The sequence below is a fragment of the Nasonia vitripennis genome (genome assembly GCF_009193385.2).
Source record: "Nasonia vitripennis strain AsymCx chromosome 4 unlocalized genomic scaffold, Nvit_psr_1.1 chr4_random0004, whole genome shotgun sequence".
Classification (NCBI taxonomy): domain Eukaryota; kingdom Metazoa; phylum Arthropoda; class Insecta; order Hymenoptera; family Pteromalidae; genus Nasonia; species Nasonia vitripennis.
In genome coordinates this window covers 1992860-2020372 of record NW_022279639.1, presented here as the reverse complement: position 1 = coordinate 2020372, position 27513 = coordinate 1992860, and the positions used below count along the sequence as shown (strand labels likewise).

The 27513-nt window shown below is 32.6% G+C and overlaps 4 protein-coding genes across 11 annotated transcripts in view; 2 read left to right on the top strand and 2 right to left on the bottom strand.

The window, feature by feature from the left end:
* Window positions 1-27513, bottom strand: part of LOC103317188 (protein spire) — a 598612-nt gene that overhangs the window by 222650 nt on the left and 348449 nt on the right. The window lies entirely within an intron of this gene.
* The window catches only part of LOC107981407, a 33032-nt gene that overhangs the window by 1804 nt on the left and 3715 nt on the right, over window positions 1-27513 (top strand). The window contains exons 4-8 of the mRNA XM_031928204.2: window positions 765-1101; window positions 3289-3433; window positions 18870-18931; window positions 19397-19582; window positions 27170-27441. Coding sequence (XP_031784064.1) covers window positions 765-1101; window positions 3289-3433; window positions 18870-18931; window positions 19397-19582; window positions 27170-27441 — 1002 coding nt within the window. The remainder of the gene's footprint in view (window positions 1-764; window positions 1102-3288; window positions 3434-18869; window positions 18932-19396; window positions 19583-27169; window positions 27442-27513) is intronic.
* Window positions 4726-12053, top strand: LOC116417078. 2 transcript variants are annotated; one of them, XM_031928205.1, is made up of 4 exons: window positions 4726-4969; window positions 6019-7291; window positions 7952-8306; window positions 11771-12053. In XM_031928205.1, exons 2-4 carry the CDS (start codon window positions 6599-6601, stop codon window positions 11773-11775), a joined length of 1053 nt encoding a protein of 350 aa, XP_031784065.1. In that variant the 5' UTR covers window positions 4726-4969; window positions 6019-6598; the 3' UTR covers window positions 11776-12053. The 2 variants fall into 2 exon arrangements, with proteins under 2 accessions (XP_031784065.1, XP_031784066.1); XM_031928206.1 differs by lacking the exon at window positions 4726-4969 and having other exon boundaries at window positions 5575-7291.
* LOC100679724 lies at window positions 13163-15963 on the bottom strand. Its single transcript, XM_003425061.4, has 6 exons — window positions 15743-15963; window positions 15089-15526; window positions 14724-15002; window positions 14443-14651; window positions 14206-14365; window positions 13163-14063 (listed from the first exon to the last, which is right to left on the bottom strand). The coding sequence occupies exons 1-6, from the start codon at window positions 15948-15950 to the stop codon at window positions 13942-13944; spliced, it is 1416 nt and encodes a 471-aa protein (XP_003425109.1). The 5' UTR covers window positions 15951-15963; the 3' UTR covers window positions 13163-13941.

The window sequence follows — 27513 nt, the reverse complement described above, 5'->3', positions numbered from 1 at the left end:
GCATCACTCATTAAAAATGCAATCCAAGTGGTTAAAGTATAAAAGATAAAGTACGTTTTTTTTTTAATAGCCAAGATAAAAATACATCTCCAAAAACCAATCACGCCCCATTGGTGGGACGTAATGGGTTTCACAGTAGAGCATGATAGGTTTTTGATATATCAAACAATAAACAGAATATAGTTATATTTTTACGAATGTAATTTGAATGTATACGAATTTAAAGGTGTAATAATTTTAGAATTTGAAGAAAAGATAAATTTTATAAAAGTTATCGACATCTCAAAATAATTGGGTAAAAAGGCGAGGTTAAATCTGTTTATATTTTGCTCTTAAAAATGTAATTTTCTTCATTTTTTGCATTATATCATGCAATTACAGTTTAATATAAAATACTATTAACAAAACAAGTTATTTAAATTTCTATTCTATTATCTTGTTTTCAGTGATTATTTATTGCTTAATAATCCACGCGCAACAGGCTAAAAATTTTATCTGCAAATTTCAATACTTCAAACGATTTCGAATGCTCATGGCGATAAAGGATAAATACATTGAATCCTTATATTCCAATCTGTTAAAGAATTTGCAAGTCAAAAGTCCTTTATGTTTAAATAAATCGAAAACTCATTCCACCCGGCAATCCCGTCGTGCCCTGCCGTCTCCTATTAAGTCGAACAGTTAAACTCTTTTATTTCATACCAGATTGTATTCGTTGTCTTAAAAATATTATAATAATGTAGAAATAAATATTATTTATTAAGGCTTTAGCAAAATCTTGGAACGAAAATATCCCTATGGAATTCGAGTACATCCTGGAGAGGGCTTATGCGGTAGCACATTTGCCTCCAGACAAAGTTGGAGAAGGATTTATGCACATCACTAGCTTTGTTGATAATTTAGCAAATGGAAATGGCGTTAATCCAGCTATACTACAAAAGCTGCAAGATTTTGCAGCTTACCTAAGAAGATATTGGCTACCATTTGCTGAAGTATTGTCAGTCTTCCAAAAACCCGTTAGGTCCAATAATACTTGTAAGAATTTTCACTTGTATGCAGCTAAGAAAATGGAAATACGTTCCAACGTTTATAGAATGTTAGGTAAATACAATAATTATTGATATACTGAAAACAATATTATATTACGAAAGTATTTTCTTTTTATTGAAATGCTTATTAAATAATTTATTGAACAAAATCGTAGTTTATTAAAGGTTGAGTTTTAGTTTGTTATCAAACTTTAATTTATTAAGATTTTCTTAAAGTTTGCCTACTTATTTTTATACGAAACCCCTGGTTAAAAGTTCCCGATATCTTGTAGACGGTAATATACAAGCCCGATAGATTCATTTTTTCACAAGAAAGTATAACAAATTCTACTTGGAATCTCGATATCGTGTATAACAAATATATTAGCACACACACATTAGTTTGCTTACAGCATAGTACACTACATTTGACTATAATTGCAGCTAATAAATCAGTCGAATCCATTATTATTAATTTGTTTTATTTTAAAATGATTCTAATAAACAATATTTAAAACAATTATGCGATACTCTTCATTTCACTTAAATGAACCATCAATCTCAATTTACTAATCTATAGCTCAAAAAAATATTATTGATGAATTGTACCATTATATACTAGAGCAAATGTCTCATTTATCAAGTATAAACTTAATATGAACATATTAAATCATTTATTGTGGCTATCCGATTACTTGAAACAATTTCAAATTTTGCTTGGTATCGGTCATTGGACAAAATATCAAATCGACTAATTACAATGACAATATCATAAATTTTATTTAAACTTTTTCATGAACTTCGTACGTTGCCAAATAACGTAATAATGAGTAACTATTGATTTATACTTACAAGCTAATAAAAAATCAACAAAATTTAAACCATCGTGTCGTAATTCTTGATTTTGGAGGATTTCAATTTTTGAATAGCTTCTGAAGTATAAATAAAAATTTACTTATTATTACTCTTTTTGAAAATGCCAGAAGTTAATGAATATGTTTAAAGAAAATGTATGGCATTATCATTGTAATTAAATTGATAGATATTTTGGACCAATATTTAAAATGTTTATATAAAATAATCGGAAAGCTATAATGAATGTTGTAAAAGGTTTATATTAAGTTTATTCTTGTTATTTAAGACATTTACATTATTATAATGGTAAAGTTTATAAATAATATTGAGTTTTTGTCTAAAGATATCATAAGTAATAAATTGAAATTGATGACTCGGTCCAGTTAAGTAAAATGAAGAGTATAACATAATTGTCATTGTAAAGATTGTTCGTTGTAGAGTCGTAAATAAAACAAAAAGGGGATGTCGTAGCTAAAAACACCTTTTTTAACACAGGCTGCGCGAAATCGCGTGCGTTCAATCGCATTTCGCGCCGCCTGTGTTAAAAAATAATGATCGATACTCGTGCGAAGTTGATTCTGCACTCGTGTGATTGTCACCCTCGCTTCGCTCGGGCGACAACCTTCACACTCGTGCCAGAATCAACTCTTTCGCACTAGTATCGAAATGTACTATTTTCTGTTCCCTATAACTTTTTGAATAAAGCTTGCAATGGAAAACTGGCTCTGTAGCGCTATAGGATTTGGTTTATTAAATCATTCTACCCAATGAAATTTCGATCGGACTTTTAGTTTTTCTAAAATCTTGGCAATACGAGCGGGTGTTTACGCGTGTTCACGCGATTGTAGCGCCAACCTTAAAATCTAATTTTACTACTAACTTCTGAAATAAAGCTTGCGATGAAAAACCAAGCCTGTAGCGCCGTAGTATTAAGTTTAATAAATCATTCTACCAAAAGAAATTTCGATCGGACTTTTAGTTTTTCTAAAATCTTGGAAATACTAAATACCTAGCGGCGGATTTACGAAGCTATCGCTTCGACATCCCCTTAAGCTGTCAGCAAACCAATGTGTATGCTAATCTTAAACTCAAATTTATATATGTATTCCTTGTAAAAACTATGTATTAGTTGGAATATTACCAAATTGTTGGCTCACTCGCAAAACCCGTATCCCAATCTTGTAATCTAAAAAAAAGTTATATTCAAAAATGTATTCCACTAATAGAGTTTCTGTCGAGAAACCTTCAGTAGAATAAGTTAACAAATCTCGGTGGAATCCGGGGATATTATCGGGGACGTTTTTTACCAGGGAACCACATAAGTCAAAACAATTATCATGTTCAATTTTGAGTCCATCAATTTAAATTAATTTTAATTAATTAAAAAAAAAAACAATTTTCGTAGATGGAATGGGGGCTCAAATGGGTAAGACAGCAGCGAATTATGAAATGGCTGAACGAGGTCTTATATTAACAGTTCAGCGACCAGCGCGTCTCGTAGAAGCTGACTTGGCTATACAGCAAACTGAAAATGAATTTCTATTGGGGCGGTAACTGATATTTTTGATCATACATTATCACTTATCTCTATGTAAATGTAAAAAGGTCCTTTTTATGCATAAAAACCAAAAATTAGCATAAGAATTTAGAAAATTACGATTTTTAAAAATATAAAAATATAGAAATTATAAAACATTATGACGAAAGTTTTGTTTAAAATTTAAAAAGGAATTTTGAAAATACATGAAAATATCTGATTACTGCAGTATACTAGTTCTGTCCTATGTTTTTTATTTGTTTTCATTTCATAAAAAAGGAACTGTCTCAATATTTTTATTAAAACAAAAAAAAAAAAATAACTAATAAGAAAAGAGAAGCTCGCGATTTGAGTATTTATGTTCGTTTTGAGCACATTAGATGACCTAGAATACAGCTAAAGCAACCTTGCTAGAAAAATATTATTTTCTCCCTTGATTGCACAATATACTATTTGACTTAAAGAAGGTTTCGGCATTTGATATCGTATTAAATGAGGGTCACTGCCCTAATAGCATAAAAACATTATAAAAATATTTTTAAAATATTTTATATCATGAATGAAATATTTCTGCAATTATTTCAAGCATATTTATAAAATATTGTTACAATCTTATTTGTCCTAGGGTAAAAATATTTCGCCGAAATATTTTAATATAATATATCTAACATATTTTTTAAACATTTTTAAAATATTTTAAAACATTTTAATACCTTTTAAAACATTTATAGAATATTGTGAACATATTTTAAACTATTTATTTGTTAATCAATTATCAAATATTTTAAAAAGATTTTAAAACTGTTTTTATAATATTTTTAAATGTTTATAGAAGTTATTAAAATATTTTAGTAATATTTTTAAAATATTTTTTGCGTTTCTTTTTTAAAACTTTTAATACGTTTTAAAAACATTTTAAAATGTTTCAAGATATTTGAAAACATTTATTAGTGTTGGAATATGTGTACGATCTCCCCCGACACCGACGGCAGATCCCTCGCGTCGCAGCGACTCTAGAAGCGCTCGCCGCCAAAACCACGTGATACGGCGCTGAGCTCGGCGGCGCTCTCCGCTCGCCGCCTCACTCTCTACGAGATAGTCGAGCTGCACGCACGCCTTCGGCTCTTGTCCCGCTCTGTTTAAGTTTACTTTAATAATAAAGTTACGCTACGCTCTATTACTTAATACTCTGTCTTTGCTTCTTTACTTCGTGCCACCTTATCGCGTCCGGATCCTAATATACCGATAGGTTATGGGCCCAGCACGCTTCCACTGCGCAAATTAGTGAAAAGTGACACGAAAAAAAAAAAAAAAAAAAAAATAGAAGAAAAGCCAAGAGAAGTCGAGACGAGTTGACACCTGTACAAAGACACGAGAACGACCTAAGCTGAGAGACAAAAGAAGGAAGTCACGCAGCCAACAAGCAACACGCCCCGCTGTCCAGAGCCTGAAAGTCAGCACTCGATTCCCTGGTAAACGGTGAACCAAACAAAGGCAAAAGTCACGATGGCCGGAAAATCCTACAAATGGGCAAACCCGCAAACTGCACGTAAGTACACATAAAATAAAAACGTGCTTATGAAACTCGTGAAGTAAAATCAGCGGTACGCGAGTGTATAAGAAAAGTGAAGTGAAAAATAAAAATCGCGAGATAAAAAGCCGCATTAGAAAAGAAAAGGCGCGAAAATCGCGGAAAAGAGAAAGGCGCGAATCAGTGTTGCATCAGTTCGGCTTGTCAGAACTCGAAAATCCGAACGCGCTTAAACAAAGAAAGTCGACCAAAACAAAAACGCATTTCCGAGAAGTTCAAACGAACAGAAACGCGCGGTAAAAATTCCCGGTACGAAGCAACAGGCGAAAGAAAGGGGGGTTGCTAGGCAACCGAGCCAACATGGCCGCCTCATCTCTCTCCTGCACGTAAGCTATACGGAACGGAGGGAGAGCCGCCGTTGCCGCGCTCTCGGCTCACGACGACGACGCGCAAGTTCAGGCGCACGCAGAAAAAGACGACGCTAGTTTAACCTGGCTCGTAATAGGTTAACACGCGCGTGCATGAAAACGGAGGGAGAGTTGCGGTCATTACAATCACACGTAGCGGAAACGATACACGGACGCGCACGCATACATACGTGCACAAAAAGTTCGCACTGAGTCAACTCAAACGTAAAGCGAAGTCAATACAAGATTGTGCGCAAGCGCACACGAATTCACGTGACCGCTCACTTGTTGCGCGGCAATTTTTGAATTTCTTAAACGCACACCTATGCATCTAGTGCAAGTCTGCCTGCATGCTGCACTGTTTACAGACACCGCGCAGGTGGGGCTGCTGATGCATGGGTAAACTAAGCAATCATTTAACGTATTAAACTAGCAGAAAATCATCTATAAAGAAATTTAACGCGATAAACGTGAACGTCGGCTTTCGCATCTAGTGTAAGTCTGCCTGCGAGCTGCACTGTTTACAGACACCGCGCAGGTGGGGCTGCTGGTGCGCGAGCTCACTCTGCAATAAATTAAGCGAAGAATTAATTCAACACAACGACTCTGGTTTATCAAAATAAATTAAGTTTGAATATTAATTACAAAATCTTTCGACAGCACGTAGCACAAGTACTGACTGGGATGACATACGCGCCAAGATTCTGGAGTACTACGACCTGAAGGACAAAGAACCAAATGAGAGTTTCTATCTTCAACTCTACGGCGGAGGCGTTTGGTTAATGAATTCTAGGGACGAAACACTCCAAATAGGTAATGAAGTAAAGTCATAAATAACAATATTTATATGTAAGTCTACACTTGTACGGAAAGTTTGACGGGCTACTAGCCAACGTAACGTACGACACGAAGTCTGTGCGGATCTGTGAGAGGTTTAACACGAACCCACGAATGTGACTTGGTACGTGCGCACGTACAGATACTTAGTCAGTGTCCCACGCTCAAAAACTAGACCCTCACACAGATCTGCCAAACCTGCTCTCGTGCTTAGTGGGTCTCGGACTGTGGGAGCCGTGCTTAGGCACACATTCCGCAAAAAGAGACTAAGTCGGTTTGGGAACTTTGTCGAAAAGTGACTGGACCGACAGCAAGGTGGCCCGATACTTGTGCACAAAGTATAGGGAGCTTTGCAGGGGTATCCTCTCAACCGCAGACTAACGTTTTTTGTATATTTACAGACATGAACATCCTCAGTTTGGAAGAAGCAGCCAGACTCCTGGAAGTGTTGAAAGCTACAGAGGATCGAGTGGTAGGGTTGAGAGGACCCGTAAGCCACTACAGCGACGCAGGGAGAGCAGGAGCCACTACGTCCACGCCCAGGGATGACGACCAGACATACAGCATGAATGAGATCACCAAGCTGTTGCGTGAGAGCACCCTGGCTCAAGTCAAGCTCAGCGAAAGGCTGGTAGAAGGAATGAAGTCCCTCGTGGAGGAGAATGCTAAGATGAACCAAAACTTCGAAAGGTTCACAACCAAGATCAGCGGAGATGTACAGCAACTGATGAGGTCCGTTGATAGTCTGAAGCTCAGAGGGCAGGATGGACAGGCAGTAAAAGATTGGCAGGAAAAGCCAACTCTTTCAGCCAACAACAAGCCAAGCATCGTCAGCTGTACACGCCCGGCAGAACCGATCAAGCTGCATCCACGAGGACGCGGACGTGGCTTTCGACCAGCAAACCGCAATCCGCTCACGCTCTTGGCTCCTGGACCAAGGGAGCTCGGACCTGCTGAACCCAGGTGCTCGTCCACACTAGTGGCCGACTCGTACGAGTGGAACGAGAAAAATGAAGTAAGGAGAGAACAGTCGCCATATAAAGATTGGCGCGTTGAATCCGCCGAACGTCTTGGAATCGCGCTCGACGATTTGAATGTAAGTAGACGTTTTTCTGATCAAGACTTAACGCAACTGAATAAGCTGAATTTATTCAAGTCAATGAACTCAGGTAACACGAGTATAAATGACGCAAAATTGAAACAAATTAACATCACGCGAATGTACAAGTTAAAATTAGATTCGGAATATGCCCCCTTTGAGGATTTCTTATTCTCAGAGCTAAAGTCGCGAAAACTGTTCTACGTCTTCGAAAAGAACAATCAAAGTCTGATCTGTCCAGATGAACTCGAACACGATAAGAATATCATACGCGAGATAATTCTGAACAGAATTGATGATAAGTATCACCTATAGACGATGAACATAAAAGATCCAGTTGAATTACTGGATAAGATTAAAGAAATTAAAAAGAATGAATTGAGAATTAATGCTCATACAGCCCAGAAACGACTCTTCAACTTAAAGCTCAACAAAGATAAAGAAACGGCCTTTAACTTCTGCTTGAGGTTTGAAGACCTCGTAAGAAAGTATGAAAGTAATGAAGGCATAGAAAAAATGAGCGATACGGCAAAGAAAAGTCTACTGTTCAACGCAGTAGAGCAAGCCTACCCAGAGATCATTACGGCAGAGAACGTTGCAAGCCATGGTACGGGTAGGAAATATACTTACAATGAACTAAAAGATTTAATTTTCCAGATTGACAACTCGAAGCAGAGAACCCCAGAAAAATCAGCCCTGCTCGGATTCGCAGAGGAAAGAAACCGTTCCTCTGACGAACGATCCAAAAGTAGGGAAAGGCCCAACAAACGGTGCGAGCGATGTGGTAGCACGGCGCACTTGTCCAAGGACTGCAAGCACGACGAGCCTAAGTGCTTTAACTGCAATAAGTTCGGGCACATCGCCGTAGACTGCAGTGAACCACGGAAAGGGCCACCACGAAAGAGAGCGACTGATCGCAACAGAAGTATCTCTCCAAAGAGAAAGCAGAGGAGAGAGCATAGCAGATCTCGATCAAAGTCACCTTTCAGACGACCTGGCACTCCTGCAAAAGGTACGACCAATACTGATTCAGTATGCATGAATGTGAGTCTGAATGAATGGGACGACGAGACGCAAAAATTTATCGTAGATTCAGGCGCGACAGATCATATGACAAATTCTAAACTCATCTTGACTCAGCTGCACGAAAAGACTGAGCGCGTAATAGGCTGTGCCAATAAAGACAAACGATCTAACATAATCGCAACCAATCAAGGCCAAGTTAAATTCGAACTATCTAACGGTAACGTAATAAAACTAGATAATGTTGTATACGCAGAAAATTTGAGAAAAAACCTGCTGTCACTCAAACGCTTTACAGATCAGGGCCTGTGCGTGTATTTAGATAACAAAACGATAAACGTTTACGAACCAAATACGAGAGAAAAGATTCTAGAAGGAAAGTTTGAGAATCCATTCTGGATAATCGATTTAAAGCCAAAATTAGATAACATACAAAAGATGCCCTCGGGTGCGCTAATTGCCCATGAAAGCAATGAAAAGATTGTTAAGAAAAAGGTGACATTCGTTGATGAAAAGTCAGTCATAGATTCAGCAAATCAAAGGAAAGAAAATGGTGACGAATCTACCGTAATAAATACCATTAATTTATGGCACATTAGATTAGGACATACGGCTCTGAATAAAGTAAAGCTTCTGAAAGGATTATACCCCGACATTAAACAATTCCGAGAAAATGATCATGGTGTGTGTTTGAAAGATTGCGAAATATGCAAAGTAGCGAAAATGAATAGACCGAAATTCGATAATAACAAAGAGATGGCCAAGAAACCATTGCAACGGGTCAGTGCTGACACTATGGGACCGATTACACCGGCTACTCATCCGAAAGGCTGTAGGTTCATAGTTGTATTAGTAGATAATCATTCACGCTTTGCCATGGCCTACCCAGTTAAGCAAAAGTCGGACGCCGCCGAATGCATAGATGACTTTGTCGTGAAATGTAGAAATATATGCGGAAGAGATGAAAAATTCTGCTACCTAGACTGTGATCAAGGAACAGAATTTACCAGCGGAAAGACACAGAAGGTATTGGATAAATATGGTGCTGAACTCAGAACAATTTGTCCATACACTCCACAGTTAAACGGCATAGCAGAGCGCTACAATCAAACCATACAGAAAATCACCAGGGCCCTAATGTACGATTCTAGACTACCAGCAAATGCCTGGGATCTGGCTGTAAAAGCAGCGGCCTACCTGTATAACTTGACGCCTCACAAGTCCATTGGTCTTAAATCACCTTTGCTAATGATCAACCCAGAATCAAAAGCATACATAAATCAGATTAAGAGATTTGGTTGTGTAGCTTTTACCAAGGTCCAAGGACAACAGGAAACTAAGTTCGATAAGCTCTCGAATAAAACAGTGTTAGTAGGATATACTGACACAGGATACTTGTTACTAAACCCAGAAGATGGTAAAGTATACGAAAGCAGGAACGTGCAATTCATCGAAAGCAAAGTATTTGGAGATATTTACAAGCCCGAAGATATAAGAATTGGACAATAACAAACGATACTCTGAATAAAGAAACCTGGCTTTTTGAATTCGACGAAGAAAGCCCAGATCAACCGGAAGTGGTGATTAAGGCACCCAAGAAAAAGGGTAGACCACGTAAAGAAAATCAGAAAACAGCCATGAAACCTATTTCAAAAATAAATCACAGACCAGTGACTCGGAAGCAGACTCAAAGTAAGAAAATTGTATCAGCTGAAAAAGCACAGGGTGAAACAGAAGGTCTAAACATATACGACCCAGATGCACTGATGACGCTTGGTACGTCAGAATCAGAAAAAATGCAGGATAAAATTGAAGGCCTAAGTGAATATGAATTGTATACACTACTGACAGGTATTAATGGGGATCCAAAATCTTACCGAGAAGCTGTATCATCACCAGAAGCAGATAGATGGCAAGAAGCCATAAACAAAGAGAGAGAAGCACTTCAGAAAAACCGAGTATATGAAGTAGTCAGTAGAACTAGCTGCGACGGTAAAAAGTTAAACATCCTGGATTCGAGATGGGTATTCAAACGTAAAGACAGTGGAACAAAATACCCCGACTACAAAGCAAGAATTGTCATACGAGGTTTCAAGGATTCAAATTTGTATGATCTTTGTGAAACGTACGCACCAGTGTCAAGACTTGCACTAGTAAGAGCTGTACTGACTATTGCTAATAAACACGACTATGTGCTGTGGCAACTGGACGTAAAAGCAGCGTTTCTTCACAGCCCTATAAAAAAGGATATATTTCTAGAAATACCAGACGGTTTTGAAGAATACGAAAAACAGAAACAAACGAAAGTTTGGAAGCTTCACAAATCTCTTTATGGCTTGAAAACTAGTCCAAAGAATTGGAATGAATACTTTTCAGAATTCGCTAAACAACTAAAATTCCAAGCGAACAGTAGAGATCCATGCCTGTTCATATACGCCGAAGACAAAAGCCGCATAATCATGCTGCTGTATGTTGACGACATATTGCTGACAGGCAATGACGAGCCGAAGATGAGAGAAATACAGAAAGAACTGAGTAAAAAGTTTGATATGAAATTCCTGGGTGAACCTAAAGAGTTCTTGGGAATCACTATAACAAGAAACAGTAAGGAAAGGACCATAAAACTGGACCAAATTAAATTCATAAATAAGATGCAAACGAAATTTGGATATGCACAAGCTAAAGGTCAATCAACCCCCATGGTAACAAATCAAGTGCTGAACAGACAACGAAAACAACGAGAGGAAGAATCAACAAATGACAAAGCTATAAACCAGCGTGGATACAGAGAAGTGGTTGGATCTCTCATGTACTTGATGTCCGGCACCAGGCCAGATTTGGCATACGCAGTCAATATGTTAAGCAGACACCAACAAAATCCGACTGAACACGACTGGAAAATGGTAACAAGAGTATTCAAGTACATTGCTTACTCAAAGAATTGGCAGCTGACCTACAAAGGCCTGAAGGACGGAATGGAAACATTCTCAGATGCAAGTTTTGCAGATTGTAAAGACTCGCTCACGACAAGCGGACATGTAGTTACGCTGTACGGAGATGCAATAGCCTGGAGAACCCACAAGCAAAGCTACGTAGCTTTGTCAACTTGTCAAGCTGAATACGTAGCAATGGGTGATGCTTGTAGAGAATCAATTAGCATAAGTTTATCTCTGAAAGTGATTCCAAACATGACATACTTTCCAATCATCTTATGGTGTGATAATAAAGCAGCAGTCGCTTGCACAAAGATGGATGGAAGTAATAAGTTGAGACACATGGCTGGAGTGTATGAGGACTATGTTAAGCAGTGTGTCAAGTTACATTATGTAAAAATAGAATGGATAGAATCAAAGGAGCAAAGAGCGGATATCTTTACCAAGCCTTTGCCCTCTGATAGCCATAACAAATTATCCAGATTATTGCTAGGAAATTAACAGATTTTTCATGTTACAGAATAACTAAGGGTCAGCCTGGAAACGATGTCGAGGACAATCGGGAGGGAGTGTTGGAATATGTGTACGATCTCCCCCGACACCGACGGCAGATCCCTCGCGTCGCAGCGCTCTAGAAGCGCTCGCCGCCAAAACCACGTGATACGGCGCTGAGCTCGGCGGCGCTCTCCGCTCGCCGCCTCACTCTCTACGAGATAGTCGAGCTGCACGCACGCCTTCGGCTCTTGTCCCGCTCTGTTTAAGTTTACTTTAATAATAAAGTTACGCTACGCTCTATTACTTAATACTCTGTCTTTGCTTCTTTACTTCGTGCCACCTTATCGCGTCCGGATCCTAATATACCGATAATTAGATATTTTTAAATTATTCTATAACAGTTATTTATTGATCCACGTACAAATATTTTAGAAAGATTTCGAAATGTTTTCATAATATTTTAAAATGTTTATAAAAGTTATTAAAATATTTTAGTAATATTTTTAAAATATTTTTTGCCTTTCTTTTTTAAAACTTTTAATACGTTTAAAAAACATTTTAAAATGTTTCAAGATATTTGAAAACATTTCGAAATCTTTCTAAAATATTTGTACGTGGATCAATAAATAACTATTCTAGAATATTTTAAAAATATCTAATAAATGTTTTGAAATATCTTGAGACATTTTAAAATATTTTTTAAACGTATTAAAAGTTTTAACAAAGAAACGCGAAATCTTTATCGTCAAAGTCAAAACTTTGAAACAAAAACAAAAAATAAAAATTTTTACTGTATATCAAATCGTATAAAAACGATACCTGCGCATATTATCTACACCTTCAATTACAATGTAGAAATTTTCAAAGCTTTTAAAGATAACAGGGGTTAAAAGTGTCGGTCTGCCGGATTATTGTCTAGCTTATTATTATCTAGCTTTCGTTTTATTCCGTCAATGTCTGGATAATGATGAATTGCTATTACCGAACGGATATGTGAAAACGTGAGTTATTTTTCCAACGGGGAGCACTGACCCGTGAACTTTTGTATACTGCATTGGAAACGGTTAATTTATTGACGTTTGCGCGTGTCACTTATTAAGATAAATCTGAATAAAAGATAAAACTAGCGTTGCTTCATACATAATTCTTGTTGGTATTAAAAAAATTCGCGTATCTCATGTGATTTATACGGGGATTAATGTCGGTATTTATCATAATTTTACTGAAATATCAGTTACATAAGTGCCACAACAAACGCGCGAATCAGCAGTTCTATTTCCTGGAGTGTCAGCCCTAGATGTCCATATTTTTTGTGCACGAAACTATAAGGTACTTGCGTACCAGAGTCATGCAAACAATGATGAATAACTTTAAGATGGATTGATGACTGGATGCTATTGAAAGTATTAATAAAGCGTAATCTTTGTAGAGAATTTATTTGGGAAAATCAGTTATAAAATGCACTTTTTCTTGTTTTTGAATGCACCCGCAGAAATTTACTTGTTACGGCGAGAAAACTTAGTTCCGCGTAAAGTTATTCTAAAAGAAAAATTAAAGAAAGAAGTATACGGATCGTTATTATGCTCGTTAGCAAACAAATCCATAATGAATCAATTTTGTTCATTCTTTTTTCCGTGATCTAGTTTATAGCATCAGTTTCTATATATAGTTCTATAATAACTCGTAATACTGCAATGAGAAATCTAGAAAAAAACGCTTACTTTTTTTTTAATAATACTTATTTTCTTAATGTTATAAACAATAAGAAAATTTTTTTAACGTCAATCTTTATCGTCAAAGTCAAAACTTTGAAACACAAACAAAAAATAAAAATTTTTACTTTATATCAAATCGTATAAAAACGATACCTGCGCATATTATATACACCTTAAATTGTAATCTAGAAATTTTCAAAGCTTTTAAAAATAATAACTCTATAATCATTCAATTTTTTACGAACTCGTAATACTGCACTGAGAAATTTAGAAAAAAAAAACGCTTACTTATTTACTCAATGCTACGTGCTCAACAATAAGAACGTTTTAAAACGTTAATCTTTATCGTCAAAGTCAAAACTTTGAATCGAAAACAAATAAAAATTGTACTTTAAATCAAATCGTATCAAAACGATATCTGCGCATATAATCTACACTTAAATCTAGAAGTTTTCAAAACTTTCAACAACTCTATAATTATTTAACTTTGTTCCTTCTCTTTTTCACGATCTAGTTTAGCTTTACGGCCAGCCAACCAACTTCCAATTTGTCCTCTAGCATCCGTTTCTGTATAAGTTTCTGTCGTTACTTGTAATATTGTGCCTGAAAATTTGAAAACGAAACGCTTACTTTTGGCTTTTTTATTTTTTTCACTGATAATAATTTTGATTTAAATCGCCTTGAATAATATAATAGCTTAATGATTCATCAAACATATAATCGTAAAAAAATATATTCAACTTACCCAACATAACTTGAGCAATTTTTAAATCTTGTAATTTCTCTTTCCCTTTCTGGCCCTTCCAACTGTACTTTGAACCCAAGCTATCTGTCATTATCTTTTCCATAATCGTATTTGTTTTAATACGATCATCTCGACCACCGAGACATTTTAATAGTTCTATCTGAAATTGCAAACAAAATATATTATTTTATAAACTGTAAAATGTTTATTATTTTATTCTATACTAAATTAAATTACCAAGCTTTCTTCGATTTCTGAATCCTTTTCAATCTTCTTGCTATATGCTTCAAACGTCCCCGCATCCTTAAATGGTAAAACTGTTGACCAGTCAAACTTTTTTGTTTTACCAGAACGACATTTTTTAGATGAATCAAAACGTTGCCGCTTAATTTCTTCAATCTCTGTGCTTTGCTTACTCAATAGATATATTATTTCTTTAAAGTATGCTGTGAAAAATAAGAAACCAATAATTGAAGAAATAGTTACTTATGAAGTTTTGAATATTTATTATGCATTACCTATATTTAATGCTCCTTCATTTTCTCCAGCTTTGGTTTCTATTTGACTTATAGATTTGGCATAACGATTCTCTATTTCTTCATCTCGCGTTAATACTCTTGAACTTCTTGGGGGGAGGCGTGACTTTATAGGAGTTTGATCACCATCTGATTCCTGTGTTTGTTTACTTGTTCGTCGATCTTCGATGTTTGCTACAACAGCATCCTTGCCAATGCTTAGCACGGCATCCTTTTCTTTTTCATTATATCTTCTACCTTTGGGTGTTTCATTTTCTACACCTAAATATAAAATTATTCCATTTAATCATTCTAAAATTTGTGAAAATATATATTTAGATTAATTATTATAACAGTTAAATTAATACCTGCAGTATTTGTAGGATTTGTAATCTCTGGCGAATTACTCCTCGAAGCAATACCATTTGCGATGTCTTTCAGGATTGTTGAAGTTGAACGTATATTTAATGGCGAAGGTTCTTTTCCATCATCATTTTTAGATTGGAAATTAACATTTAATTGTGGTGGTGTTTCAATCTCGGAATCATTTTTTTCCGAAAACGTATCACTACTGTTGTGATCCTTAGATTGTTTATCTGAAGTTTTGTTTTCTTTAATTGTTTTAAACCGTTTAACAGGTCGTTTTTCTGGGGTATTTTTCTCCGAGTCTTCACTAGAACTTTCACTCTTCTTCCTAGCGCGTTTTTGCCGCGTTGATTTGTAAGCACTAGCATCTTTTATTATATCATCAGCATCGGAAGTAGTGACTAGTAGCTTCAAGTTGTCAAGTGCTTCTTGATAGTCACCTAAAATATTTGGGCATAATAAAATAAATAGTTTGCCAGTAACAGAGATTGTTATTTATGTGCAATATTTGACACTATGAAAAAATTATAAATGCATCAATTTCGTTGTTTGCTGCACAAGTAATTAAAAACTAAGATCTCTTTGATACGTTTTGGTCTCAAAGCTTTTAACCAACTCTAAAAAATATTAAGTTACGATTTAATTTATTAGCTTACTTGCTTGTCCGCGTACTTTTATCACGTTATAATTGCTCCACTTTTTCTTATCAGGATTCTCCATCTCGATAACTGCTCTGTCAACTTTCAATTGTCCTTTGTATGGTGGCCAATAACAACATTTATCATGGTTGTGCAACCAAAATGTTGGCACAACCGACATTGAATGGTCACTGAACTCCACTATCTTATATTTTGCTGTGGTCATCGTGGATTCCGGGCTGTTGATTCATATGATAAGAAGATTAATAATTTATTTATAATAAAATATAATATGCTCCGCCATTTGCATACACCCAGATAACATAGGTCACAACGCCGCGTCATAGCGTGCCCACAGTATTTTGGACTTTGGTCACTCTCGCGTTACCGATCGTTGGTAAAAGTTCGACACTTTGTTAATCGCACCACGTGGCGGCAAATTTTGAAATATCGGGGCAGAAATTTCTTTGTTATTTCTTACCACGATTTATGAAAATTAGGAATATTAAAACCATGCAATTAATTCTTTTGCAATGACTTGTAGGACAATGCTATTTTAGGTGTGTAATTAATATCGTTGCTAACAAAATTTAGCATTTCTATGTTGTGCAGAGCATATCTCATTTTTTTACAAGTTAAGTTGTCAATCAAATTCGGTAACCCGATTCTAAATTTTAACTAAAATTAATTAATTAATCAAACTGACAAAATCATCTTTTCGCCCGCGAATCAACGTGCTGAATCAATGATTAAAACATTGTTTAAAAATTATTTATTCATTATTACTTTTTAGTTACATACTAATTATCGAGCAATGAATTAAATATAAGAATTTCAGCAATATTTTTTGTTCATCAAAAATTATTTGGTACATAATGCAAAATTTTGTAATATTAAAAGAAAATACATTGTTTGTTGGAATTTTTTATAAAAATTATATATAAATATTTGCGATGTAACGGGCGGGGCATTTATAAAATCATTTTAAATGTACTATAATATTCATCAAATATATTTTGTTGTAAAAGTAAAATCTATTATTTAACTATTCTTAAGATATTTTAAAACATTTTATCATAATCTTTTTGAATCATTTATGATAAGATTTTTATAAAATGTGCACAAATATTGGCAAATAGATTTAAAAAAATAACACTTTGGAATGTTTCTAAAACCTACTGCAATATTTTTTAAACATATTTTATTTTGAAAGAAGTAAAAGGTATTATTAAAATATTCTGAAATATTGTATAATAATGTATTTTAATCATATAAGATAATATTTTTTTAAAATATGCATAAATATTGGCAAATATATTTATAACAATATTATTTTAAAATATTTCTAAAAGCTATCATAATATTTTTTTAAACATACTTTATTTTGAAAGAAGTAAAAGGTATTATTAAAATATTCTGAAATATTGTATAATAATGTATTTTAAACATTTAAGATAATATTTTTTCAAAATATGCATAAATATTGGCAAATATATTTATAACAATATAATTTTAAAATATTTCTAAAACCTATCGTAATATTTTTATAAACATATTTTATTTTGAAAGAAGTAAAAGGTATTATTAAAATATTCTGAAATATTGTATAATAATGTATTTTAATCATTTAAGATAATATTTATTCAAAATATGCATAAATATTAGCAAATATATTTATAACAATATAATTTTAAAATATTTCTAAAACCTATCGTAATATTTTTACAAACATATTTTATTTTGAAAGAAGTAAAATATACTATTGAAATATTCATAAAATATTCTGAAATATTGTATAACAATGTATTTTATTCATTTAAGATAATATTTTTATTAAATATGCACAAATATTGGTGCATATATTGCAACAATATTTTGTTCCGATATTTTAAAAATGTTTTTTAATATTTTCGAAATATCTTTTATTAAAAAAAAAAAAAATGTTTAAAGAAAATATTTTTGGAACATAATAAAATATTTTCGTAAGACATTCCACGATATTTTTTGGAAATATTATGATAAAATATCTATGAAATATTAAAATATATGTTTTTATTATATTTTAGTTTTAAACAAAAAAAATGTTCTAAATAAATGTTTCTATAATCTTTTAATATATTTCACACTAATATTATGTATGCTATATTTTACAAATATTTTGAAAATATTTTGTTTCTTTATTTTATAAAAATCTTTTATTTTTAATCTTATAATATTCTCTAAATGTTTCAAAAATATTTCAAAATATATGAATCTTTTGAAATATTGTGTGCTGTTAGGGTGTGGGGACACGGATTACATGAATGGTCATCGCTGCTAATTTTTTTAACGGCACTATTAAAGTTATATACAAGTAGAGTAATATAAAATCGCGAAAATGTCGCCAGGAAATAGCAGAAAGCATGCGGCGAATAGGAAGACATGTCAGTAACAATAGCTGTAATAATAAAATATAACTTCATATTGTACACTTCTCGCATTTTTTGCGTGATTGAAAGTATTTATATATATATATATATATATATATATATATATATATATATATATATATATATATATATATATATATATATATATATATATATATATATATATATATATATATATATATATATATATGGATGGTTCTCTGTGAAATCGACCGGTCAAAGAATAAATATCGCTATAACTCTGGGAATATCTTCTATAGATTGCTAAAGGATCCTATAAATTTTTTCACATTTTTTAAATCTATATTCTTCGAGTTACAAGGGGTCAAAGTAGGTGAACCCAGCATTATTTTGGTTGTTTGCTATATTGATTAATTTATAGCTCCTCAGAGAAACATTTTTCACTGTAGACATAGATGTATTTTTTTTTATACAATTTTATCACCTTTTCAATAAAAATAATTTTAAACTCATAGTAACTCATAGTAACTCATTGCATTGCGAAAACTCAAGTTTACACAATGCAATAAATAAAAATAATTACATAGAATTATGCTATCTTTGCTCTGAATATCGAAAGGAGCTTTGGTATCTGTCTTCACGTGTAAATATAAATATCAACAGATCATTTTTTTTTTTTTTTGGTAAAATTAAAAATTTATACCATACGTCTACGAAATGAGAAATAATTATAATAATATTGTTATTTATCATAGTTATGATGTGGAAGAGTATCTAACGCACATTCCTGGTTTGAGACGTTATCATTTTGCAAGAGGTTGGTAAAATTATTAATAGTAATGTAGATTATATAAAATTTTAAGAACAAACAAAAATACTTCCTAGTAGAAATATTGGCAATATCTGTACTTACAGAGATTTGCTACTTATAATGAATTCACTAGTTATAGTAAATTTCTGTAACTCATATGTTAATTTATTCCATAAAAACAATGGACTTTCTCAGCTTCAAAATACTGATCGATACATTGTTTTATTTTTGTAACCCACCTGAACTAGTTAGTATCTAAAAAAAGTCAGAAAAAGCAGCATTTTTGGTGTATTTATTAACACATATTAGCAACATCATTTTTATAAAATAAGATTATTTACTAAATCACATCATGCTTTGCAAAAAATGACAACTTACTTTCGATTAATGGGATAGTCATTCTAGTAATACCTTAGAAGAACAAACGATTTAGATATACAAGAAAATGATTAAATGATTTCTTTTATTTAGTACACGAATACAATGAGCGGATTCGGCAGCCTCAACGAAGAGCGAATGAACAACATGAAGAAGACGAAGAAGAAAAAGAAGAAGAAGACGAAGAAGATGAACAAGAAGACAACGAAGATAATGTACACTTTGAGATAAATGACATCGCATATCTGAGAAACGAACTGAATCCTGACGCTGGACCTGGTAAAGACATACTTGTTATATGTATACTAGCAAAATCAAGCGCGCTGCGCGCGCTTAATATTGTACGCTGCGCTTCTTTCGTGCATTCTAAAAAGCACTCGAACTTTAACAAATATTTTCACACTCTATATACATATGGGGAATTCCTCAGAACTTTTAAACTCCTACGTAAGTGGATAAAAATTTTAATTACATTTACAATTTCATGTCGAATAAACGGTATTTTCATGTAAGAGTATGAAATATAGATGTCTATGAAGAATCAACCTCATAGGTGCCAGCTTAAAATGATTCTCAGAAGATAAGTAGACTAAAATCTGTAGATTTGGTGTCTAAGTTGAGTAAACTTGTCTATTCTTAACAGGTTTTCTCGGACGCCGTTAAAGATATCGATTTTTTTCCACGTTAAATAGTAAGCTTTTATTATTACACAACTTCATCTAAAAGGAAATTTTGTGTGCGATTCTCGGAAAAAAACATTTTTTCTTGCGCTGTATCTGTGTAAGTACATTTTTGCGTTTTTTTTTATTGTCACAAAGTTGAATAGTAAACATGCGCGCCGTCTTTTTAAATCTTAATCTAACTACATAGGATAATAGTTTCATATCAAAAGGAACATTGAACCGAAGTCAGATTCATGTGCTGTAAATATCTTTGATATGGGAGCACTTGAAAGATTGATTTTTGAGACATAACTTGTGTAAAAAAACAGTTTTTTTGTGTAGCACATGTACAGTATCATGTATATAGGCCAAATTGTGGTTGTAATCGTTTTCTGGACTCTTTTTACTAAGGAAAAAAATATTCGCGTTCATAATATATTTATATTTAAAGTTCTAAAGGCTTAACTGAAGTTGAAGTTTAAATGTATGAATGTACGTTACAATATATTTCAAAAACGGCTCAGCTAATCAATCTTAAACTTGGATGCTGCATTGCATTACTCTCAACGAAGGTAAATAGCCGAGTTACAGTGATATATATATATATATATATATATATATATATATATATATATATATATATATATATTACAATTTTATAAAATTAACTATATGTTGAGAATGACTTGTCTAAACAATACAAACCTTAAATAATACATTGTATTATTCTCAACAAAGGTAAATAGTCGAGTTAAAGTGGTATATATCAGTATATTCATGTAATCAATATATTTTGATATCTAATATATCATGTAATTTTCCCGCCGTTTACTATAAATGAATTACGTCCATGGATTATCAGTACTAGTAGTCACCAGAACCTGTCTATCAAAAGAAAAAACTGTGCTCGCAAGTTTAAAAAGTTAGAATTTTTTTGCCTAAATGAAAAGTTCTGTGGAATTCCCCATATGTATTTGGTCAGGTATATTCTTCTTTCTAAAAATCACTCTATACAATAGGTTATGTGGTCTTCAAGTTTGAAGGTTAAATAATATATTTCATTGCTATTTATTTCATGGCATATAATTAATAATTAATACAAACCAATCCAAAAATTTAAAGCAATACAAAACTAAATACTATTGTTTTTATTAAACTCTTTATCATTGAAACTCAAATATTGAATTTTAAATGTTAGCGTAAACCGGATTTCTAATTCGCATTCCTAAATTCCTAAACCAGACGTCCAAACACGGCATTAACTAGCTTCACAACATCCGGCGATCACTTTTTGAAGAGATGAATGTCAATGAGAGTTCAGTATAGTATTCTATTCTATACTTGTGTGTGTGTGTGTGTGTGTGTGTATGCATAGGGTTAGGTTCCACTTTTTAATACACATATTTTAAAACTACTCTTGGTAATGATTAATATACCAAGGTCTCTTGCTAGTAATATTTCACATATATTTTCTTAAACAATTAGATTGTGCACCGCATGAATAGGTTATGCAACAATCTGGTAACCGTGATCCTATCCTCAAATTTCACAAGGAACAAAATGAACCACATTACGTTGCGATTGAACCAAAAATATACATTTGCATATTAGTTTCATGTTAATGAAGTTTAATTGTTGATATCAGGGCTATTCAGCTGTCATTTCGTATTGAAAAAAATTTTCCTTACTTCATAAGCCTCTCCTCATTCAAATACAATTAATCCGGGTCCTTCATATATGACAGACAAAATGTAAAAATTAATTTCAAAAATCCTTATTTTTTCCGGTGAAAGTCCTTAAAAATTTGAAAAATATCCATTCCTATTATTTTTTTTATGAATTTGAAAGAAAAATCGCAATATTTAACTAGACTTTTTTATTCGTATATTGCGGATGATACCAACATTGGAGTCTCCAGGCTTTCAAATCTCGAATGTCGACATTTTCGCATTGATACGCAAAGGAAAAAATACTACTTTTAGAGATTCCATAATTATAGAACTTGCACATTTATTGTTTAATAACAATGTTGCGAAATGCTGCTGATGCAAAATTGTGCGTAGATAACTAATTTGACAGAGCTGTAAATGAAATCCCAGAGCTGTAAATCTTAAAGAGATAAACAGACCTGAAATTGTCAAAAAAATGAAGTTAAATTGTTTGTGTTTATATTCATCTTAAATTGTTTTAAGAAAGAATTAAATGGTGCTATATATTCAGGTACGGCGTAGAAGACAATATACATGTGTAAATATATATGGTAGATATACAATTATAGCATGTCTGCAAAGGCTGCAATTCATCATTATTATCTTTGAACTCATCGCAGGCTTACTTTGGTTCTGGGCATCAAAAAGCAATTAAACATATGTAGGTCTGCTTAAAAACACGTTTAAACTTCTAGTAAATATAAATAAAAAACGTTATGTTATGAAGTTAAAATTAAGTTATGAAGCCAATGTGGAGATTTAAAACTAAATTTTATTTAAAAAAGTTGTTTAGAATTTAACATTAACAAATTGATATTATGTTAATTTCTAGACAACTTTATTAAATAACATTTATTATCTCATCTTCACATTGACTGCATAACTGCATGTTTTTTAAACAAATCTAGAAACGTAGAAGTGCTCCTGGATGTCAAGAACTAAAGTAAGCCTGTGGTGTATGACAAAATGAGAATAATGAATTTTGGCCTTCGCAGGCATATTATAACATATATACCATATACGAAAATTATTTTGTTTTCCACAGTGTTCCTGAATACAATATATAGCACTATTTTTTTAAACAATTTAAGATGAATAAAAAATATATTTGTCATGTTTTGACAGTTTAAAATGTATCCATCTCCTTAAGATTGTTTAACTACAAGCATTTTAAGTGAAAAATGTCATATTGTTTACTGCATTTTTTTTTTTCGAGTAGCTTCATGAAACGTTGTCGCAACCAAAATTTTTTCAATGTAGGTTGTTCGTTATAACGTTACCTAGAAAAAAGTCAGTCATAGCTACTCTAATTACAATGGTTTGTTTACAATATGGCCTTGAAGTAGGTACTCTAATTGCGCAAGTACAATTGAAAGTTTAATAACAAAATTTTAATTACGACAATATTTAATGAAGCTACTGGAAAACGAGACAAAAAATGCAGTAAACTGTATGAATTTTTTCACTTCAAATGCTTGTAGTGAAATAACCTTAAGATCTGCAGGTCTAGGATGTGAAAATTCTTGATCTGCACACAAATTTGAATTACATTGTTGTTAGTAAAAAAAGAGCGTTACATTTTTTTCTGTTCCGAATCAATGCGAGACAACCGTCATTGGAGGTTTGACGGTCTAGAGACTCTATTAATGGTATCTCGAACCGAGAATATCGTAGTTCTCGAGAAAACGATTTAGATTCAATATTATATAGTTTATCAAGTTCCGCATATCCGAGGTTTTAAAATAATTTCATAATTTATAATTTTATAATTTATACGTATGTTTGTTATTATTTTTTTATAGAAAATCTTCAAAATGGTATTCTCATCTTATATAAATTATTTTATGTTATTTTTAATTTGATAAAACATGACGTTATTTCGAAATTTTATATGTAAACATTATTCGATAAAAGAATAATTCACTTCATAATTATGTTTCTGCATTTATGAATATTAAAATAGAACATTATGCAATTAGTGAACAAAAAGATGATTCTCGCACTAGTCAAGTTTGTTGCAAAAATATATGCAACGCGTGCACATAAATGTTTTCCGCACTCGTCTTTTGACAATAAGAGGAGTGTTAAGACATGTACGCGCATGTATTGCATATAATATTTTTTCTAACAAACTCCGCAAAATTCCCTTCTTATAAAAAAATCTATAAATAAATTAAAACGAAAGAAATTTAAAAAATGAAAAAAATTATAAATCAAGAAAACTACTGTCAAAACTACAAAGAAATTTCAAAAATAAAAGCAAACTAGTAAGATTAAAAATGAGAAAAAAATTATAAATCAAGATAACTATAAAGAAATTTAAAAAAACAGATAACGTGACAAACAAAATTAAAATTAAAAATAAATAAATCAATCAACCATAAATTAAAATATTAAACTCAAACTAAGAAAACTATAATGTTGTAAAGATTGCATAATTTTAAAAGATTTACTCTTGAAGAAAAATACAACAAGGGAATATTCTATTTTGCGCGCAAGTGCGGGAATATACTATTTTGCACACTCATTTGCAGTTTTCTAGACCTACATTACGATACGAGTGCGTAAACATAATGAGCGAGTGTGGGTACATCTACACAGTGCACGTGTATCATATATTATTAATTATTCTACCTCTTACGCGGCACAGCGTTAAATTTTGCGTACGCATTTGCCTGTAATGTTCCACTATCGCATACGCTGAAAAGAGTCAGTGTAGAAGTAGCTGAGCGTGCATGAATGTATAAGAGTATGCGCGCACACACTGTTATACATTCCCGCACGCTCAGCTACTTTCCCGCACGCTCTTGTATGCGTGTGAAAAATGGCACATTGCCAATGCAAAGGCGTTCGCTAAATCGAACTTTGCGCACGTGTAGGAAAAGTTCTATTATATTAACAGATAATGAAAATATTTCTGTATAATGTATATAATATAAGTAACAAGGACAGACTATGTTTCGACAACCTTGAAAGGCTTACAGCTTACCAAAAATTGTGTGACTGTTCGCGAATATGACAAACTAGTATTTATTAATTTTTATTTTGAGATGTGCCTAATTGAAACAATTAATTTTAATCAACGCGATACGCGTCATTACCCGGCGATCAAAATACAAGAGAAAGAAATTATAAGTTATGACAAATATTAAATTCTATATATTTTGAGCTAAATAAGTCTTTGTCGTGTCCAATATTTACTAAGTTTACATTTACATATATTGTTCTTTTAATAAAATTAAAAAAAAAGGTGTAGTAGATTTTTTTAATGTTTAAATCAAGTTTATGATGCAAAAGAGTTATCATTTCTATAAGTACGTTGATCAGTGACATTTGAGTGATGACTAGCACCGATTTTTGCTGGTCTTCGAATTTCATGACTGTAGATTCAATATTCATCGATTAAAAAAATTACAAATTTAATACTTTCCTACACTGTGAGATTACATAAAACAATTGTACTAAATAACAATTGATCAACACGGTATTTTTGTCGAATTTCAGTAAAATAGCTTAATTGTTGGTTTTATCATGTTTGCGTTCTCACAATCGCGACCATTAGTGAAGAAGAGTGCCGACTGGCACCACTTTGACTGATATTAGCAATGTGTGAGGAAATAGTTACAAAAGCGTTGATCAGTAAAATTTGAGTGCTGACTAGCACCATATTTTGCTAATCTTCACATTTTATGACTATTGACTTAACATGAGTGCGAATAAACGCAAAAGTTTGTTAGTAATACGAGCGACATTTGAAATGAGTTTAGATTGAAAATAGTTTAAACGTAACAAGCAAAAATATAATATATTAAATATGTATAAATTGTCTGTAGATTGGCGGATTCGGATATTTGAAATTAACTGAAGAAATGTTAGTGTAAACTTAGTAAATATAAGTGAAGACACATATTCGGTATAGTTCCAATATTTATTTGGAATTTATAGTTGAATTTTTTTATTTCATTTTGTAAAAACTATTTTTACATTTATCCAGAACGGAAACAAATGAAGTACAACTTGATTCTGAATCATAGAATTGTTAGATTTTGACCATGAGATAAAGTCCTTTTTCTTAGCGTTGTGCATTTTTTTTAATAATAAAAAATTTACACTGTTGATGCATACATCTATTGATCAAATGAAATGAGATATAGTGTACAAAAATAAGATTAATTTAAATACATTAAACAATTTTGTAAAATAATAGAAAAACAGCTACATCGTTTTCCATGATTATTATGGTAGTTACTGTCGTGACCATACGTGAAAGCAAGTGCTGACTGGCACCTCTTTTACTGATGTTTGCGATATGTAAGGATGAGTTATCACGTCTATAAATACGTTGATCAGTAAAATTTGAGTGCTGACTAGCACCGTTTTCTGCTGATTTTCGAATTTCATGACTGTGCACTCAATATTACCTAAAACAATTGTACTAAACAATAATTTATCTAAGAGCAGCACGGTATTTTGTTAAGTTTCAATAGAATAGCTTTATCGTTTTTTTACGTTTTCGTGTTCTCGCAATCGCGACGATTAGTGAAGAAGAGTGCCGACTGGCACCACTTTTACTAATATTCGCGATGTGTGAGAAAACAGTTGTTATCATGTCTATAATTACGTTGATCAGTGAAATTTGAGTGCTGACTAGCACAGATTTTTGCTGGTCTTCGAATTTTATGACTATAGACTCAATATTCAGTGGTTACAATTATTAACATCACTTTAGCAATACATAACTATTATAAAGACTTGTGATTGCAAGTTTGCTCAATTGTTAACATTTATAATTATGATTCAGTAAATGTATGCTATCAATACGTAGATAACTGATTTCTAATCATAACTAATAGATTTACGCTACGTTATCAGCAAAATACTATATTTTTTAAAAGCTATCACAAGAAAAATGGTGGCATAAAGTAAGCACCTGAGGGTTACGAAACTGAAACATTGTATTTTCAAGATGAGATATTCAATCTTTTCAAGGATGGGTAAAGACGAAAATTATTTTTTTTCTTTAACGCTTAGATGGCCAATACCATCTTTGTCAAATATTGAAAACCTGTTTTATTGTTTGATTTCTTACTTCACTAAATATAAAATACAATCATCTTTAATGTTATATGAAAACCGAACAATAAAAGATATTCTCATTTTCTGTAAAAGTGGCATTGTCTATCAAAACCTTAAAGGAAAAAGACTCGTTATTTTTTTCTTTACCCTAGGCTAGGGAGGATCGATAGTCTGATCTTAAATATTAAAATACCGAAGGATAACGTAGTTTAAAAGAGAAAATTAGTTTTTCTTTAAATTGTTAAGAACTAATTATAATTAATTGCCTATTAAAATTACGACATAAAGTCATGTTAAATGATTGCTTTAATTATTTCTTATTTAGGATATATAATAATTACTGTAATTCTGTAATAAAATAGACGAATTAATAATTTCAATGAGATATGTAGTAATCTAATATACTTTTTTTTTGCAAGTGTGCAATGTATGCTACTCGAGGGAGCATCTGCATAAACTGCCAACCTGCCCTCACCGTATCTGCAACAATTGCATACGGAATCTGATCAAACGGGAATGTCCAAACTGTAGAACACCTATAACAACTTATTTACCTGAACATATGATGGGAGGCGAGGTATGGAATCAAAACATCCCGGCACAACTCCAGCACGAGTTCTATGAACAATTATTGAGAGATATTGAAGAGATGTATTCCAATTCTGACATAGATCTTTCTGATATAAATGATGTAGGTCGATTATATAAATAAGTTTTATAAATCCGAATGTTTTTAAATGATTTTATTTCAATTATTCTTCAT